The sequence below is a fragment of the Aquarana catesbeiana genome, linkage group LG04, assembly GCF_042186555.1.
Source record: "Aquarana catesbeiana isolate 2022-GZ linkage group LG04, ASM4218655v1, whole genome shotgun sequence".
Lineage (NCBI taxonomy): Eukaryota > Metazoa > Chordata > Amphibia > Anura > Ranidae > Aquarana > Aquarana catesbeiana.
This window is the reverse complement of record NC_133327.1, coordinates 139,391,803-139,411,077: the sequence shown is the minus strand read 5'-3', so window position 1 is coordinate 139,411,077 and position 19,275 is coordinate 139,391,803. Positions and strand designations below refer to the sequence as shown.

At 43.3% G+C, this 19,275-nt stretch overlaps 1 protein-coding gene across 1 annotated transcript in view; it reads right to left on the bottom strand.

Moving 5' to 3' along the window:
* LOC141139537 (vitamin K-dependent protein C-like) overlaps window positions 1–19,275 on the bottom strand; it is a 154,143-nt gene that overhangs the window by 56,999 nt on the left and 77,869 nt on the right. The window contains exon 6 of the mRNA XM_073625775.1: window positions 18,417–18,557. Within this exon, the coding sequence (XP_073481876.1) occupies window positions 18,417–18,557 (141 nt within the window). The remainder of the gene's footprint in view (window positions 1–18,416; window positions 18,558–19,275) is intronic.

Sequence of the window (19,275 nt, the reverse complement as noted above, 5' to 3'; positions counted from 1 at the left end):
CTGCAAGGGGAGGGATTATATAGGGGGTTGAACTTCCTAATTAGGGTGTGACCAGTGTCCAATCACCTAGTGATACCTATATAACCCATCAGTAATTACTGAGGCTCTGTGTCCCGTGATGTTCGAGAAAGAAAGTTACTTATCTTCTGTTACTGTATGTTCGTGATCTCCATTTGCAATGATTTTTCTGGAGCGTCAGGCACTGTTCTTCTATCATGGGTGGCTTCTGATGTTATAGCATGATGGTGTGTGTGTGTCTCCCTACTCACCCCTTTTATGTGTCAGGCTGTTTGCCATAGTTAACAAACAACAGAAAACATACCTGTTTACTGTAGCTGTAGAAACCATGGACTATTGCAAACTGTCAATTGAATACAAAAATGGTATACCATTGTCTAATCACCTGACAGTAATCTAACAGTCATTCTTTCAGTTTGAGAGCTGAAAGAACTTCAGAAAAGTACATTTCTTACTTGTTTACTTTAGCTATAGAGACAATAGCCTGTTAATTGAACTGTCAATTGAATCCAACAATGATATCTACCCCCATTGTATAAAACAGCATTTGTTTGAGAAATCTACTCAAGCCAAAAAACTGACAGTAATCTGACCAACTCACTATTGTAATATTGTCCCATTTATCTTATGTCTGATTAATATAAAAAAATATATATATTTTTAACAAATGCAATACATTCCGCCCTAGATTTTTTTTTTCTCAGACTACACACAAAATCTCTTCATTACTGAACTCATTCCAAACATTAATTTTCCTTGAATGCAACACCTCCCATTTCTGTCACTGAGAAGGTGTTTCAGTCTTTAACTAAAAAAGTTCATTAGAAAGTCCATTCTAATGTTCTTTAGAAACAAGTCCAGGCTTGTAATACGTCAAAGGACTTGCTCTCGTCAGCTCTTGCGATCTTCCGTCATTCTTTCCATCATGTAACCACTTTTCTCTGGTCTTCCTATGGATCAAATCGGAGACAGCCTGTGGAGTGGAAAACAAAGCGGATTATCTGTTCCTTCTAATAATACATAGACAGTAGATCCAAGCCCTTCAGCTAAAATCTCTCCTCTAAGTGGCTTCTTGCCTGGATATCTGACTAACACTTTGCCCCCTGCCTGTACCCACTTCTGGCCCTCCCAAAGAACATCAATAGGGAGGAGAGGAAATATACTAATATTTCCCAGAAGTTCACTGCTGTTTATTTTGGAAGGTTTGCTGTTATGTAGCTGCACTTTCCACTCTTGCTGACAAGTATCCACTAACCAGTCAGAGTCCCAGCCACTGTCTTGAAGCTCATCTGTCAATGCAAATGTAACTTCAAGCCTTCCTGCCAGATTCCCTCTCATTCCTAGATAGGCTTCAGCTTCAGATACGTCACTCTTGGTTTCTATGTCATGGGAAGCAGTAACATGGTATCTGTTAAGCCCTGTTCTTTCAGGAACCTTACATAAATACTGAACTCTGCACTCCAGCTGTGGAATCTGTGCCCCAGCCCCTACCATCCTCTCATATGGTGTGCTTTTGGCTTTCGGCCTAGAATTTAACAACACGACTGCCTGTGTGAGGACCCGATCCCACCCCCTTAGTGTATGTGTGGGTGTAAGTTTGCATATCTGGTCCTTCAATAGCCCGTTGTATCTTTCAATCAAACCAGCTGCCTGTGGATGGTATGGGATGTGGCACAACCAGTACACTCCAGAATCTTTGGCCCACTGCTGTACTGTTGATCCAGTGAAGTGTGAGCCATTATCACTTTGGACTCGTTTGGGACAACCATAAGCAACGACAAGTTTCTGGAGCAGTTGAAGCATTGCGGCTTGATCTGTACGTTTGCAGGGATGAACAAGCATAAGTCCTGAATAGGTGTCCACTGCAGTGCAACAATATCTCAGTCCATTGTTTCCCTGGGGCAGGGGACCGATGAAGTCAATCTGCCAGATCTCTGTAGGCCTTTCACCCCTCTTAATCGACCTTATGGAGTACATTTGCAATGGCCATTGTCGCACTTCTCCACACACTGTACAGTTCCCTATTACAGTCTTTATCATATCCATGGATATAGGCAATCCTCTCTGCTGTGCCCATTCATATGTTGCTTTCTGCCCCAAATGTCCAGATTGCTTGTGGGCCCAGTTGGTCAAGTTCATCAAGACAGGATCAAGTGGCACAACTGCCTTCACTTTGGCGATTTCATCTGCAACTCTGTTATAGTTCTCAAAGTCTGGGACTAGGGGCACATGTGCATCGACATGCCCCACTTTTATGGTGCGGGAGTGAGCTTCCTTCCAGATGTAGTCCCAGACTTCCTTTCCTCCCCACACCACCTTTCCATGAATCATCCATTCATTGGACTTCCATGTGGGCATCCAAGTTGTCAGTCCTTTAAAAACCGCCCAGCCGTCAGTGTAGATGGATGATATGGGAAGAAGGATCCTCCTGAAGAGTCATCACCCTAGCTTTCAACTCTGCATACTGACTGGACCCTCCAATTCTGGTCTCCTGCAGGACTGTGTCTGTACTTGGGTTGTAGGCTGCTGCTGTCCATTTACGTCCAGACGAGGTGAGTATGGCTGAACCATCAGTGAACCACGCTGACTCCTTCATGTCTTCTGACAGAGACTCAAAGGGTGGAGCCTTTTGAATGGGGGATGACTGCAGCACAGGAATTTCTTCTTCTGGCCGGGTGCTGGTAAAAGTAACAAGCCCAGTCAACTGTTTTGAAATGTCTCTAACATCCCCAGCTGCAATACCCCCTCTTTCTTGAAGGTACCACTTCCATTTCATCAGTGTCTGGTTCTGGGCTACAACTGCCCTAGTGGTCAGTCCATTATCTCTCACCTGTCCTGCTATTGGCAATGCAGTATGGATGGTGACTGTGTCCTTTCCTGTAATGGTCTCTACATGTTGAAGTGCTGTGTAGGCCCCAAACAGGTACTTCTCTAGGGGCGTGTATCTCTTCTGTGCCCCTGTCAGTTGTGTGGACCAAAATCCAATGGGTATTGCTCTCAGTCCTTTCTTTTCATTTGGCTGCCATAGACTCCAAGATATGGTACCATTCTGCTCCACTACATCCAGCTGAAATGGTACTCCTTGTCTCACGGGTCCTAACCCTTGATGCTGCAAAATAGCTTCTTTAGCAGCCAGGAATGCAGTCCACTGCTCTGAACCCCATGAGAACTCAGTCTTTTTTCTGGTGACATTATATATAGGCTTTAGAATCAGTCCAAGATGTGGGATGAACGATCTCCAGAACCCCACAACTCCAATGAACTTCTGTGCCTCCTGTTTGGTAGTAGGGGGCGACAGCGCCTGGATAGTTTGCACAACTGTCTCTGGAATTTAACTCTGTGGCCCAGTCCACATCATTCCCAGGAATTTCACTTCTGTGGCAGGTCCTTGGACTTTGTCTCTGTTGATAGCCCACCCTCTGTTCTCCAAGTGCTCTATCAGCAGGTGCAGTGCTTCAGTTACATCTTCTTTTGTCCCAGAGATCATGATGTCATCAATGTAGTGAAACACAGCGACTTTCAAATTCAGGGTACTTCAATCTCAGGCAATCAGTCCATGAGAAATCGTTGGAGAATGAACATAGTCTTCAGGAAGCACGGTGAAAGTGTACTGGTGGCCATCCCACACTATAGCAAACTGGTCTTGACACTCTGGGTCTATCAAAATCGAAAAGAAAGCATTAGCCAGGTCTATCACAGCATGATATTCTCCTGCATCTTTAGCAATTTTCTCAACAATTGAGTTCATATCTGGTACAGCTGACTTCAATGGAGGTGTCACTTTGTTTAGACCTCTGTAATCCACAGTCATTCTATATGTCTCATCAGGTTTCTTTACTGGAAACACCGGAGAGGAGAAAGGACTTACAGCAGGTCTAAGGATCCCTACTCTCAACAGTTCTTGAATAGTCTCCCCAATTTCTTTGTGGCCTCCAGGAAGTCTGTACTGCTTGAGACAGACTGGCTTCTCTGGTGGAGGAATGTAGACAGGGGTCCATTTCGCAGGACCTCTGACCACAGCCTTCACCGCCCTAACCAGATACACTTTATCAGGATACCCAAATGTGAATGTACCTCTTTCAGTCTGAATTGACTGACCTTGAAGAACATCCATCCCAAGAATATTTTCGGGTAACTCTGATACCAAAACATTTGTCATAAATCCTGATCCCTTGCCAATAGCCAATTTCACCCGTATCTTAACTGCTGGTGTAGTTTGCCCTCCCAAACCTTCTACATAAATCAATTCTTCTTTGTGATGGGAAGGATTACCTTGCAAAAGTGTAACTTCAGCTCCGCTATCAACTAAAGCCATTACATGTGTAGGAGAAGATGACTTCCCCCACCATACAGTGACAGGTGCATATGGGCGTCGGTCTCCTGCTGTCACTGCCCTCATGGCTATTACAGGAGACTCACCTTCCCTTCATAAAGGATAAGGAACCTCCCAATTACCTTTTCTGATTCTCTTTAATTCCTCCCCAGGATAAAGGGATTTGGGTTTGGGTTCATATTTAGTTTTGGGAATAGGTTTGGGGCTAACAGGAGGGGTCTGTTCTGTTTTCTCTAAGTCCAGGCTGATGTTATCTTCACTAGGAGTAGTGTTTCTAACCCTGACAGTTTTCCCTACTAAATGTTTCCACCTCTTCAGCATTTCTGCAGTAGAAATCCCATCTATCTCATCTTTAGGTATTCCTGCCTTTAATAGGTCCACCCACATTTCTTTCCTAGAAATAACAAGCCTGGTTTTCTCTTCACCTCCTGTCTTCTCTACCCCATTCCCTTTCTTCTCTGTTCTTTTCTGCTTGTATTCTTCCTGTCTGGCCTTGACCTTATCTACTGCCCTGACAGGTTTTGTTTTAGTCTCCTCTAGCTCCCCCAACTGGCTTAAAAGGGTAGTGGCTTCATGAATCTTGCTGTTTAATCCCAGGCCTCCCAACAAGGACAATAATGGAGCCCTGAGATTAAATGGCGCAGACTTCATCAGCTTAGAGCGCAGAGCAAACGTAAAAGGTTCCATATCTGGACCCATCCATTCTGGAAACGTATTTAATCCAGTTATACAACCCATCTCACGTAACCTGGAAATACCCTCTCCTATTGCTCTCCATGAGTAGATATTTTCCAGGTCAGTAGGACTAGCATATACTCGGACTATTCCATCTCTCACGAGGTCTAACAGTGAAAAATTAACGCTAAACTCTCGGGCTTTTCGCATTGCCTGACGCAATTGTGGATCATGGGTTAACACTTCCATAGTCACTACTTCCTTACCTGACAAAACAACACTGTCCGCCCCTTCATCCCATAAGCGTAAGAGCCAACTCACTAGGGGTTCCCCAGACCTTTGTTTGTATTGTTTTGCCAGCTCATGGAGTTCAGTTTGTGTAAACTCCCATACTTCTTCAAATTCAACATCTCTGGGGTTGCGATAATGCACCTCCCCATCTGCCATATCCTCTCTATCATGTTGCCGTTTCCTATGCTTAGTAATGAGAGGTCTGGCATACTTTTTCTTTCATCATGCGAAATATCAAACTCTATCTCTTCATCCTCACTATCATTTGAGGAGAACACATCCTCACAATCCCAATTTTGGGATGTGACAATGGCATGTACCCTGGCTTTACTAACAGGTTTATGGCCCTTTCTTTTCCTTAAGGTATTCATTGATTTGGTCATGAAGGCTGCACACCGCTCTTGCAAATCATCAGCCCGACTAGCAGTTGAACGCACACACTCTGAAGCAACTGCTAGCTGGTCTTTTAATACCTTAACTTCTGCCTCTGCCTTCTCCTTTCTCTGTGATTCAGTGTGAATAGCATTAAGGAAATACCAGCCCACTGTGGACACTGTCCTCTTCTCTTTTTTACTTAAATCCAACCCCTTAAGGCTAAAATCTACAAAATGATCTGAGACTTTATCACCCCAAGTCAGGTTCAAGGGAGAAGCATACTTCACAAATTCTTTAGCAAGAGGCTCCCACTCATTGTCTCTGGCCCAGATAGGTAAGCTGCACACTTCCTTCTGGCCACCAGAACCCTCTGCAGCCTTGCTTTTCCTAAACAGCTTACACAGCATTTTACCTAGCACAAGCTACACAACACACTACAGAAAAACAGGCCTGCTTCAATTCAACTATAGCACAGACCGGGGCACGAGCCCACAAATGTTTTGCTTGCGTCTGTCTAGCAAGGTTACTCTGTGGTATAAGCAAGGAAGCTGAGATTTCTGCAGTGTGTAAATGTGCTTTTTACTATACAAAGATGCTGTACATACAAAACTATTACAATCTTAGGAATACAATACAAGACTGACAGATCTCTATAACAAGCAAAATGCCTATCAAAAGAACAGCCTATAGTCTATATTGGTACAAATACACTTAAAAGTTACTTATCTTCTGTTACTGTATGTTCTTGATCTCCATTGGCAACGATGCTTCTTTGACACCAGGCAGTGTTCTTGTATCATGAGTGGCAGCTTCTAATCTTCAAAGCATGATAGTGTGTGTGTGTGTGTCTCCCTACTCACCCCTTTTATGTGTCAGGCTGTTTGCCATAGTTACCAAACAACAGAAAACATACCTGCTTACTGTAGCTGTAGAAACAATGGACTATTGCAAACTGTCAATTGAATACAAAAATGGTATCTACGTACCATTGTCTAATCACCTGACAGTAATCTAACAGTCATTGTTTCAGTTTGAGAGCTGAAAGAACTTCAGAAAAGTACATTTCTTACTTGTTTACTTTAGCTATAGTGACAATAGCCTGTTAATTGAACTGTCAATTGAATCCAACAATGATATCTACCCCCATTGTATAAAACAGCATTTGTTTGAGAAATCTACTCAAGCCAAAAAACTGACAGTAATCTGACCAACTCACTATTGTAATATTGTCCCATTTATCTTATGTCTGATTAATATAAAAAAAATATATATTTTTAACAAATGCAATACACAAGCGCATGAATTTTTTAAACATGACAGTATGCAATAAATATATAATATATTATATTTCATATATAATATATTAATAATTATATTTATTGCGTACTGTCATGTTTAAAAAATTCATGCGTTGCTGTCATGTCAGTGTCGTATAACTGTATAACTTAACCACTTACGGACCACCACACGTCGATGTACGTCCAAACTTTGAACGGGGATATTGTTGTTATGGCAGCAGCTAGCTGCCATAACCCCGATATCCCCCGTTTTCGTGCGGCGGCCGGATTTCAGATAAAAGTGGTCCCTGCGGCGGATTCGCCGCAAGATCACTTTTATCGGTGGCGGGAGAGGGCCCCCCCCTACCGCCGCGATCTGGTGCCCTCCGCCGCTACCGGAGCCGTCGGTAGCGGCGGAGGCGATCGCATCTGTCTCCGTCCTGTGTCTGGAGACGAGTGAGGCTAAGATGGCGCCCACTCATCTCCATGACACTGCTGGGCGGAAGTGACGTCAAAACGTCACTTCTGTCCACGCCTCTTAAAGGCACATTTTTTCAAATGTCATTTTTTTAAATGACTTTTTTTTTTTATTGCATTTTAGTGTAAATATGAGATCTGAGGTCTTTTTGACCCCAGATCTCATATTCAAGTGGTCCTGTCATGCTTTTTTCTATTACAAGGGATGTTTACATTCCTTGTAATAGGAATAAAAGTGACATCTTTTTTTTTTTTAAACAGTGTAAAAATAAATAAAATATTGTAAAATAAATAATAAAAATAATTTTTTTTTTTTTTAAAAACCCCCCGTCCCAACGAGCTTGCGCGCAGAAGCGAACGCATATGCGAGTAACGCCCGCATATGAAAACGGTGGTCAAACCACACATGTGAGGTATCGCCGCGACCGGTAGAGCGAGAGCAATAATTCTAGCACTAGACCTCCTCTGTACCACAAAATATGCAACCTGTAGAATTTTTTAAACATCGCCTATGGAGATTTTTGAGGGTAAAAGTTTGACGCCATTCCACGAGCGGGCGCAATTTTCAAGCGTGACTTGTTGGGTATCAATTTACTTGGCGTAACATTATATTTCACAATATTAAAAAAATTGGGCTAACTTTACTGTTGTCTTATTTTTTTATTCAAAAAAGTAAATTTTTTAAAAAAAAAGTGCGCTTTTAAGACTGCTGTGCAAATACGGTGCAAAAAAAAGTATTGCAATGACCGCCATTTTATTCTCTAGGGTGTTAGAAGAAAAACCATATATAATGTTTGGGGGTTCTAAGTAATTTTCTAGCAAAAAAACCTGTTTTAAACATGTAAACACCTAAAATCCAAAACGAGGCTGGTCCTTAAGTGGTTAAAATACTACGCTGAGACAAAGTGACAGATTTTTTCAATGACAACAAGGCGCATGAAGTATACTACAGAACAGCTCAAAAAAATAAAATAGCATGCAATTGCAATTTGCAAGCAATCCATTCCATTTCAAATCAAATTTATTCAGTTCAATTATATTTTTTTGGTACAAGTCAGATGTACTGCAGTGCAGACATAACTACCTTGCTTGCCAAGAGCAGCACCATAAAAAAAAAGGATTGGTTAGCTTTTATTTTATTTTTTAAAGCTGCCTCCTGGGGTTTAGCTTTTAAATTGATATCGCCCCCCCCCCCCCCCCCAGATTTCACTCCCGCTAAAAAATCATTCTATGATATTATTCTACGTTACCAGCAAAGGTGGACCATGTCTGCAGTGTGGAAATATTTTAAAGTTTCTGATAAAGACCCCAAATTTGCAATCTGTATGCTTTGCTCAACAGAAATTTCAAGAGGGGGTACAGTGCCAAAGAATTTTTCAACAACAGGTTTGATACACCACCTGAAAACACGTCATCCAGTTCAGCATTCTGATTACAAGAAAACAGTGCCACTTTCAAAAAGTGCCTCAGGCTTAACACCATCTGTGGCCACAGTGTTTGAAAAGGTTAAAAATATGCAAGTGACAGTCCAAAGCTCATGCCATTACAGCTAAAGTTATGGAATTTATTGCATTAGACGACCAGCCATTCTCTGTTGTGGAGGACATTGGATTCGTAGGCTCATGCAACATATTGAGCTGCGTTACTCACTACCAAGCAGACGCTACTTTGCAGATACCAGTCTACATGAATTGTTTAGCAGTGTTAGAAAACACGTTCAGGAGCTCATGACTACCGACATCATAGCAATCAGTTTTACTACCGACATTTGGAGTTCAGATGTCAGTCCAACGAGCATGCTCAGCCTGACAGCGCAGTGGATAGATGACAAATTTCAATTGCAAAACATCCTACTTAACGCATGTGAGTTTGTTGAATCACATACTGCAGCAGCAATATCTGATGCTTTAAAAACCATGCTTGATACTTGGCACTTTGAGAAGTCTAAAGTGCATTTGATTGTCAGAGATAATGCGCGGAACATGGCAAAGGCAATGGAGGACAGTGAATTTCAAAGCATACCGTGCATGGCACACACGCTACAATTGGCTGTGAATGAAGGATTGCTGAGTCAGCGCACCATATCTGATATCATATCAAAAGGAAATAAAATTGTGGGTCACTTTAAGCCTTCTCCGCTTGCTTATTCCAGATTACAAGCTTTGCAGATGCAGTTTGGAATGGCACCGAAACGACTGCAGCAAGATGTAACCACTCATTGGAACAGCACCTACTATATGCTACAAAGTCTTTTTGAACAAAAGCGTGTTTTAGCTGCATACATTGCAGATTACGAGCTGCCAGCAACACTGAGTGCACTACAGTGGATGTTAGTTGAAAATAGTTTGTCTCTTCTATCTCCATTTGAACAGTTAACAAAAGAAATAAGCTCAGCTAATGCTTCCATTGCTGAAGTTATCCCCTTGATTGCTGCACTGAAGCGTCTACTTGGAAAAGAGGTAGAAACAGACCATGGCGTAAAAACGGCTAAAACCACTCTACTGGAGGCCGTTACCAACCGGTTTCAAGACACCAAGTCCAACCCTCTGTAACAAACATAAACCAACTCAAATGAGTCCAACCCTCTGTACTACATTGCAACAGTTCTAGATCCTCGATTTAAAGAGCATTACTTTAATGTGGAGAAAAAAGCAGCGTGCACTGGAAATGATACTGGCATAAATGGAGGTGGTGGAAGCATCTAGTGAAGGAGTTTTGAGGTGTCGCACAGAGGAAAGTGGAAAACGGTCGCTACAAGTGAAGAGGAACACACTCCCTCCATATCTGATATGTTTGAAGAAATTTTACACGAATGCACCCCAATCCATAGCGGTGCCACAACAAGTGCAGCTACCCAACAGCTGGACATTTATTTAGCTGCCTATTGCCAGAAGCGACAATCCCCTTAAATACTGGTGCATCAACAAAGAACGTTTTCCCTTGCTTGCACAGATTGCACGCAGATATTTGTCTGCTCCAAGCACCAGTACATAGAGTGAGAGACTATTCAGTCTAGCACCTCATATTCTTGATGAGAAGAGAAACCATCTCTCCTGTGGGAAAGCTGAACAACTTTTGTTCCTAAAGCAAAATTTGCCACTTTTACTGAAATAGATTTAAAAATCCGTAGCATAGACCAATTCATTTACCATGTTGAACATAGTAAATGAATTGGTATTGGACTGTGCTATTGGACAATTGGAACATACAACATAGTATGACTGACTACCCAGGGGCGGATCCAGAGTCTTGTCTCGGGAGGGGCACTGTCAGAAATACGTTTTTTGTGGGCAATTTATCGGGGAAATGGCTGATGTTGGCGCTTCATTGATCACTGCACCATGGTTGTTATGGTGTCAGGATGATTGAAGAGCATTTTTTCTATTATTACATTGTAATAAAAAATGAAATGTTTCAACTCACCATAATGCAGAATCAGTGGGAGCCCCGAGTGTGTCACTTTTCACCGTCGCCTGCCACACATTGCGAATTGTCACTTGCCTGCCACCAGATGCAGATTGTCACTTGCCACGTCACCTGCCACACATTGCGAATTATCACTTGCCACGTCACCTGCCACACCTTGCAGATTGTCACTTGCCACACCTTGCGGATTGTCACTTGCCATGCCACTTGCCACATCTTGCGGATTGTCCACTTGCCACGTCACCTGCCACACCTTGCGGATTGCCACTTGCCACACCTTGCGGATTGTCCACTTACCACACCTTGCGGTCCACTTGCCACGTCACCTGCCACAATTTGCGGATAGTCACCTGCCTGCTAAGGTGGTGTTTTGTCTGTTTCTTGCTGTGTCCTAGACTCAGGCAGCAGAGAGATATGTAATCTCTCTGCTGCCCACGCTGCCTGCACAGTGAGGGCGGAACTTAGTTACTGCAGGGATGCAGGGCGGTGAGTGATGATCTCATCTCTCTGCTTCCCGTCCTTCGGCTAGCTGATTGGCTAGCTGTGCGCTCATGCTGAGCCGCCCACACACTGACCCAGCAGTCCGGCCCGCCCGGTCACAAACTGCGCCTACCGCTCGCAAACCTCGACACCCGGTGCGCCCGCAGAGAGACCTGCGGAGCGGCTCGTGGAGCCGCCCACTCTCTTATCTGCCAGGCCCGCAACCAATTTCTCGGGGGTGGCAATTGCCCCATTGCCCCCCCCCAGATCCTCCTCTGTGACTATCTAGTATGTTCCAAATGTCTAGTGCCATTTGTTGGTTGTTCATTGTAGTTCTTCTACAGTTTTTTGCACTTCAATTTAAGAGAGAACTCCAGCTTTTGAACTACTGTACCATAGTTTGTTGCTGTTGGGCCAAACTATGTCTCTCCCTAAGCTGTCAGCCCGCTGCATGTGCAAATGCAAAACTGTATGTTCTGTATCTGTGGCTGTCTACATACTACAGTACTATACTGCACTCTGTTCCGGGGATGGGCGGTGACTTCCATAAACACAGACTAGTCTGCATTGCTTGCTGTGATTGGCTAAGCACCGCTGCTGTAGATTAATCTGTGTTACACTTCCAGGATGTCTCCGCCCATACCCGGGGCGGGAACACAGTGCGGTCTACTGTATGACTAGTATGTATCTAACCCGCAGCTACATACATACACTTTTATATTGCACATCCAGCCGCTGACACCTTAGGGAGAGAACTTGGGGAAAAAAACTACTAGTTTTCATTTAAGTTGAAAGAAAATAATAAAATAAAAATGTTATTATAGCATAGCACTGTACTATGTTATATTTACAGAAACTGCGAAATAACGGCCTTCAGCCATATTTCTGTTATGGTTAGTTTAGAGAGTTGTTCTTTAAGGTACTTACTTATACACAGTTTGTTGAAATTCTGTTGTTGGGCCAAACTATGTCATTGTCTCTCGGCTCTCTCCCTAAGCTGTCAGCCCGCTGCATGTGCAAAACTGTATGTTCTGTATCTGTGGCTGTCTACATACAGTACTATATACACTATACCGCACTGTGTTCCGGGTATGGACGGAGACCTCCATAAAGACAAACTAGTCTACATTGCTTGCTGTGATTGGCTGAGCACCGCTGCTGTAGACTAGTCTGTGTTCCAGGATGTCTCCGCCCATACCCGGGGCCGGAACACAGTGCGGCCTACTGTATGACTATGTATGTAACCCGCAGCTACATACATACACTTATCGCACATCCAGCCACTGACACCTTAGGGAGAGAGAACTGAATTACTAGTTCTGATGTAAGTTGGAAATGAATAAAATATAAAAAAAGTCTTTGATGTTTTATATTATTATTATATTAATATAATTATTATTATTAATATTATATATTATTATTTATTTTTATTTTTTTGTGCCTGTTTTATTTGGTATGGTGGTGCAATGTGCACTGACTGCAATCTTATTTTATTTTATTTTTATTTTCTGTGTCCACTGTCCAATTTTATGTGGGATACTTTTTATTAAAGTACTTTTTGACATTACTGGATTGTAGTATACTTTTCTTCATAAATTTAATGATTAAGTTGAATATAAATGATAAGGACGTTGAAAAAGAACAGACAAACAAGCTTTTACCATGGTTAGAATTGGTGAATCCAAAAAGCCCCTGTCTCTCAGAAACTAGGTTTTACCAAACCAGGCTGTAAAAGCCAGCTAACCAGAAACAGAGTGGAAGACTGGTCCATGCGATAATAGTTCTGGCCAATGTAGTAGATGCCACAGTACACTGGCTAACAGGCAAACAAGGCTGGCGTACCATACCACAATGTCTGAGGCCACTCTGGAGCAATGAGAATGACTGGAATCCTCTCAGCCTGGATCCTTCAAAAGTAGATGAAGTAAAAGCTTCAGTGCAAGAAAGACATAGATCAGGGATAACTGATTCCACAGCGCTACGAGTGCATCTGCTGCGTCCACTGTTAAGTCCTGTGTCCTGGAGACAAATCTGTCCAGTTTAATCAAAAAGCTAGTAAGTAAACAACGCAAACATATATCCCTGAACACCTCCAGATGAAGAGATTATTCCCCAGGTCCAGATGTTATCTGCTGAGAAAATCTGCCTGCCAGTTCTTCACCCCAGTAATGTGCACCACTGAAAAGGCTGGCACTTTAAAATCTGCTCAGGACAGGATAGACTCTACCTCCATTGATGTTGCATCCCTCCTTGTGACCCCCTGTTGACTCATGTAGGCCACAGCTCATGACTCATTGTCCAACTGAATCTGGACCAAATGTCCATTCCATCCCCAATGTAGTAACGGAAGGTGAATTACTTGTATCTTAAGGAAATTGATGGTAAGCGGTGATTCCTCCAAGGACCAACAACCACAAACCCACAGAGGGCTCAGAACTCTGCCCCAAACTAGAAGACTGACATTCATCATGACAATCTTCCATTGCAGAGGAAGAAAAAAATTTACCTTGTCCAGAGACAGACTGAATTTGTCCCATGCCATGATAATGTTCTGTCACATATCTTTTGAGTGGAATTGAGCCAGTGGAACCTCTATGAAGGTGGATACCAACAATTCCAACATTGACAAGCAGCTTTGAGCTAGGTTCACACTGCTGTGATATGATTTTGATTCGACTTTCAGTGTTATTATGTAGTGCTACTTGGATACAGCTTTGAGAAGGTTTGTATATTCTATGGGGCTAAAATCACACTGGAATTTCACCAAAGTAGTACAGAAACCATTTCCGAAATCACTCCGTGCTGAGTCACATTGATGTGAATGGGCACCATTGAAAACAATGTGAATTCTCCTTGTCATGCGATTCTTTGCGACTCAAGTCACATGTGAATTCGCACTAGTGTGAACCAGGCCTTACAGGGAGGACTGACACCAGGACTGAAGATGCTGAGCATGACTCTGCATTTTTATCAACTTCTCCTGTGGCAGGAAGAGGTTTGCTTGAAGGGTATTCAGGAGAAGGCCCAAGTACCCCAAGCACTATGATGGATTTATAAAGGACTGCTCAATGTTCAGGATTTATCCAAAGTCCTAAAAGGTCTGCAGCATGATTGACACATTGGAGTTCAAGGCCAGGAAGGTTTGCTCTCAAAGCAACAGATCTGCTAAGAATACAATAATTGGAATACTCCTGAGGCAGAGAAGGCCCAGGATTGGAGCTAGAATTTTTGTAAAGAATTCTGAAGTCGAAATAGCACTGTCAAGGCAGCATCAGTTGACTATGTGTTTGTGCACCAATACACAGAACAAGAATAACCTCCAGCCACATTTGTGGGAAAACGCTATTTCATGTGAGCAAACTAATTCACACAGGCATGCTGCCTAATTCCAATATTGTTATCAGGTGGCCTATTTAGGGAACAGAGCTAAGCCTGGAACTTGCTGAATGTCATTTAGCTGTTACCCTGCAACCCAAACCCACTTCTTTTCCTGTGATCTGCTTACCAGTTGCTGACTCAGCCTTCCCCCGGACCCATCTTTGCTCTAACTTCCTGTTCTGACCTGGCTTGATCCCGACCTTGTCTATGTTAGTCTGTTGACTCCCTGTTTGACCTCGACCTGCCTGCTGACTAGGATTCTGCTCACCTTCTGGTCTGTCCTCAGCCCCTCCCTGACCATAACTGCATTCCAATGGGGTTTTGACCAGAGGTATAAAGAAAGTCATCTCAGGTTCCTACAAGGGACATGATAAAGACCAGAGGGAAGGGCCACAAACAAAGTATTTGTTGCCCACATCAAAGTAAAGCTGTCACTATTGGCATCTTATGTTGATGAATGCCAAGAAGTTTCTGTGATATAGGAATGCAAAAATTACCTAAATAGATTACATATAAAAATGTTAAGGATGTACAAAAGCATTGGGAGCCAAGTCCAACATGGGTCACACAAGGGTTGGCTCTCTGAATGAGACACTGGGCCAATGGCTGGATAGTGTGTAACAACCCCTGGTGAGCCAACTCCCTAGCTATCTAACAGATACTAACCATCTCTTGAGCATCGCGAGTGTTACTCAATGGGATGATCATGCCATGTGGATCACCTGTGATATCTCCAGTCTTTACTCCTCCATTCTGCACACACTAGCTATTGAAGCTGTCAATTATTATTTGGAACATCACATGTTGACACTTGAAGTCTGCATGTTCGTTTTAGATGTTCTCCAGTATCTGTTGCCTTCAATGGAGACTTTTTTCTTCAGAAGTGTGGAGCAGCGATGTGGGTGAAATTTTCGCCCTCATGAGCTAATCTGTATATGGGATGGTGGGAGCGTCACCACACATATATAGGGGTGGCAATCTCTTCAGATCCCATATCACAGGGAATATAAGGGTTCAGCATCCAAAAATTAGTCCTCTGGAGGATCTCTGACAGAATCAGAGATATTAGCCATCTCTGCTTCAGACTCCCCAGAGAGGGTATAATGTCAGCACTGTGTGTGAGAGTCACTGACAGTCTATCACACGGGGTCACAACCTGGAAACACTAGTATGCAGGAGGCTGTTATTAAATTAGGGTGATTAAATAGAATCTGTGCCCCCTTATAGCAGATGTCCATATATCAGATGTCCCTATCAGAGTTCCCCTTTACATCAGGAGTCCTGATGAGAGTTCCTCTTTACATCATAGGTACTTATCAGTGTTCCCCTTTACGTTAGTTTCCCATCAGAGTGCCCCCTTACATCAAGGTTCCTATCAGAGTGCCCCCTTACATCAGGGTCCCCATCAGAGTGCCTCTTTATATCAGGTTTCCCCATCAGAGTGCCCCTTACATCAGAGTTTTCATCAGAGTGCCCCTTTACATCAGGGCCACCACCAGAGTGCCCCCTTACTACAGATTTCCCCATCAGCTTCCCCCCATACATCAAGTGTCACCATCAGAGCACCCCCTTACATCAGTGCCCCATCAAAGTGCCCTCTTACTTCAGATTTCCCCATCTGAGTGCCCCTTACATCAGTGTCCCCATCAGAAACCCCTCTTATATGATCAGTTATGCCAATCAGTGTGCCCCTTTACATCAGGGGTCCCCATTAGAGTGCCCCCTTACATCAGATGTCCCCATTAAAGTGTCTCCTTACATCAGTTGTCCCCATTTAAGTGTCTCCTTACATCAGGTGTCCCCATTTAAGTGTCTCCTTACATCAAGTGTCACCATCAGAGAGCCCTCTTATAACAGGTGTCCCTATCAAAGTGCTCCCGTACATGGATTGTCCCCATCAACATCAACTTACATCAACTGTCTGCTGACTGACTGGTTCATGGATCAGTGGATGCACTCTCAGAGACTTGGAGGACACAAGATCTGGGGGGCATATCCCACCCCAGCACCTCACCTCCCCTCAATTCAGCCCTGTAGCATAAGAGAAAGAAACTTCTGTTCTCCTAAGGACACTAAACTGTAAAAGAAAACCTCCCTGAACCTGCCACTTCCTGTATCCCCCTCTCTGTACTGACCATGGTGGTCAGGGCTTCTGAGACCTGACCACCATAGTCAGAGTTCGTCCCGCCTTCATACACAGCCCTGCTCTCAGCTCTCCTCTCTCTCCCCCTCACCCCCTCCTCTCTGCCTGTCACATGTGTGTCTGTGTGTCTGTGTCTCCGTCTCCGCCCCCCCCCCCCCCCCCCGCCACTATTAGTAAAATTTAAAAATCAAAATGGTCCCTGCCAGCCCTTCTCTTATAGCCTGGCATAGCACACTGCATTAGTATTTTATAAAAATGGGCGTTACAAATACTGATTTAGCGCGATCTTCAGGCCGGTCACGTGGCTTTCGACGGGTTTCCAGGGCTACTGCAGGAGAGGCTGAGTGGCCGTGTGATCTTTCCGGCTGACGGCAGAGGGAGATCTCAGCCTCTCCTGCAGAAGGCATATATCGGATGTGTACAGTGGCTGCGAATCATGTGACCGGCTTGAAGATCGTTCTAAATGGGTATTTACAGCGCTCGTTTTTTTAAAAGACTAATGCAGTGTGCTATGCCAGGCTCTAATAGAGGGTTTGGCAGTGTTTGTTATATATGGGTTAACAAACACTTTAAGTGTTGAGGTAAACGGTTAAAGGCTTGGCTTTGCGGATAGATATGTGTTACTTGTTCAGAAAAGGGAGGGTTCATTTTTACAAGGGTCTTTAGTGTAGGGGATAGAACCCAGCAAGCTACAATATCCACACTTGGTTCTCAGCAATGGAAACCTTGCACTGCAAATTACCAGTGCCAGGCTGCACACATTAAAACAAGTGTATTGTCAAAACCAGAATGAAAATTTATAAAGGTAGTCATTTCAGCATGCATGCATGATCCAACCACCCAAAGGCCAAACTAATAGTGCACTGTAGAGCACTCAAAAAAATAAAATAAAAGTTCTGCTGACATTATTGAAAAAAAAATTGGTTTGGGTGGGCTACCAGGAAAGGAAGGGGCAGTAACATTCAGGACAGGTTAGAACTTGTCTCAACAACCTCCCTCCCCCCCTCAACAATTAAGGCCATCCTATTGACAAAAGACAGCAGTCTTACGTGGCCGCAATGGCAATATTGAACAACCACAGTCCCCATCATAGATTCATGCACATATTTTCTAGTTCATGGTTACAGTATTGCTGGAAACTGTATTCCAAGAGGCTTGCACTTTATCACAGCCCTAGAACCATCTTAACTATGGCTCCAGTGTCAAATACTCCCATCTTGCCAAGGGGCAGAAGTTTACAAGCCTACTTATTGCTACCACCCTCTGCTACCATATTTATTACAATGATTATCCTATTAACAGTCAGCGTAGGTTGTACAAGCTGCTTATTGGAGGGGGGCAGCTGTTGCACCCCCATTATTCCCAGGTGTGCCATGAATCGGAGTAATTGTACATAAGTTGGTGCGCATAACTTCAACTTATCCATCATATGATAAGGGGTTACATTCCTTTATGAAGCAGTCACATTTTTTACTTCATTGGTGCAAATTGAATATGTGAATGTAGCATGCCAACTTATGTTTTTGGTGTAATGGGAACTTACCATATGGCTTACAGCTGCGACCATCATCCTGCAGCTGGTACCCAGTGGCACAGCTGCATGTCCGAGATGTGTTGTTTATAATCTCTGTACAGAAGTGTGTGCAGCCTCCATTACTCAATGAGCAGTTGCGATGGGTCACCTCTAAGATTGGGAAGGATAGGGTATGCTGTTAGTAAACACTGTTACGTTAGTTCAATCCCTCTTAATGCTGCTGAACTCTACTGTGTAGGTCAAAAGTTGAGAGCTGTTAATCACTAAATGACTTCAACCTTAACCTGTGATTAAGTGGAATGCAGTAATTTAAGAATGCTTTCAGAAATAGAAGTGTTAATGGTTTATTTTTATCAATTACCAAAATGGAAAGTAAATGAACAAAAGAGAAATCCAAATCAAATCAATATTTGGTGTGACCACCCTTTGCCTTCAAAGCACCATCAATTCTTGTTGGTAGACTTGCACACAGTTTTTGAAGGTACTCGGCAGTTAGGTTTTCCAAATATCTTGGAGAACTAACCACAGATATTCTGTAGATGTAGGCTGCCTCAAATCCTTCTGTCTCTTTATGTGATCCCAGACAGACTCGATGATGTTAAAATCAGGGCTTGGTGGGGTTCAAACCATCACTTCCAGGACTCCTTGTTCTTTACACTGAAGATAGTTCCTAATGCCATTGGCTATATGTTTGAGGTTGTTGTCCTGCTGCAGAATACATTTGGGGCCAATCAAATACCTCCCTGATGGAATGGCATGATGGATTAGTATCTTCCTGTAGTTCTCAGCATTGAGGACACCATTGATCAGAAAGAGTTGAGGAGCGTAGACACAGTGGTCAACCAAGGAAACTTAATGCAGCATATGA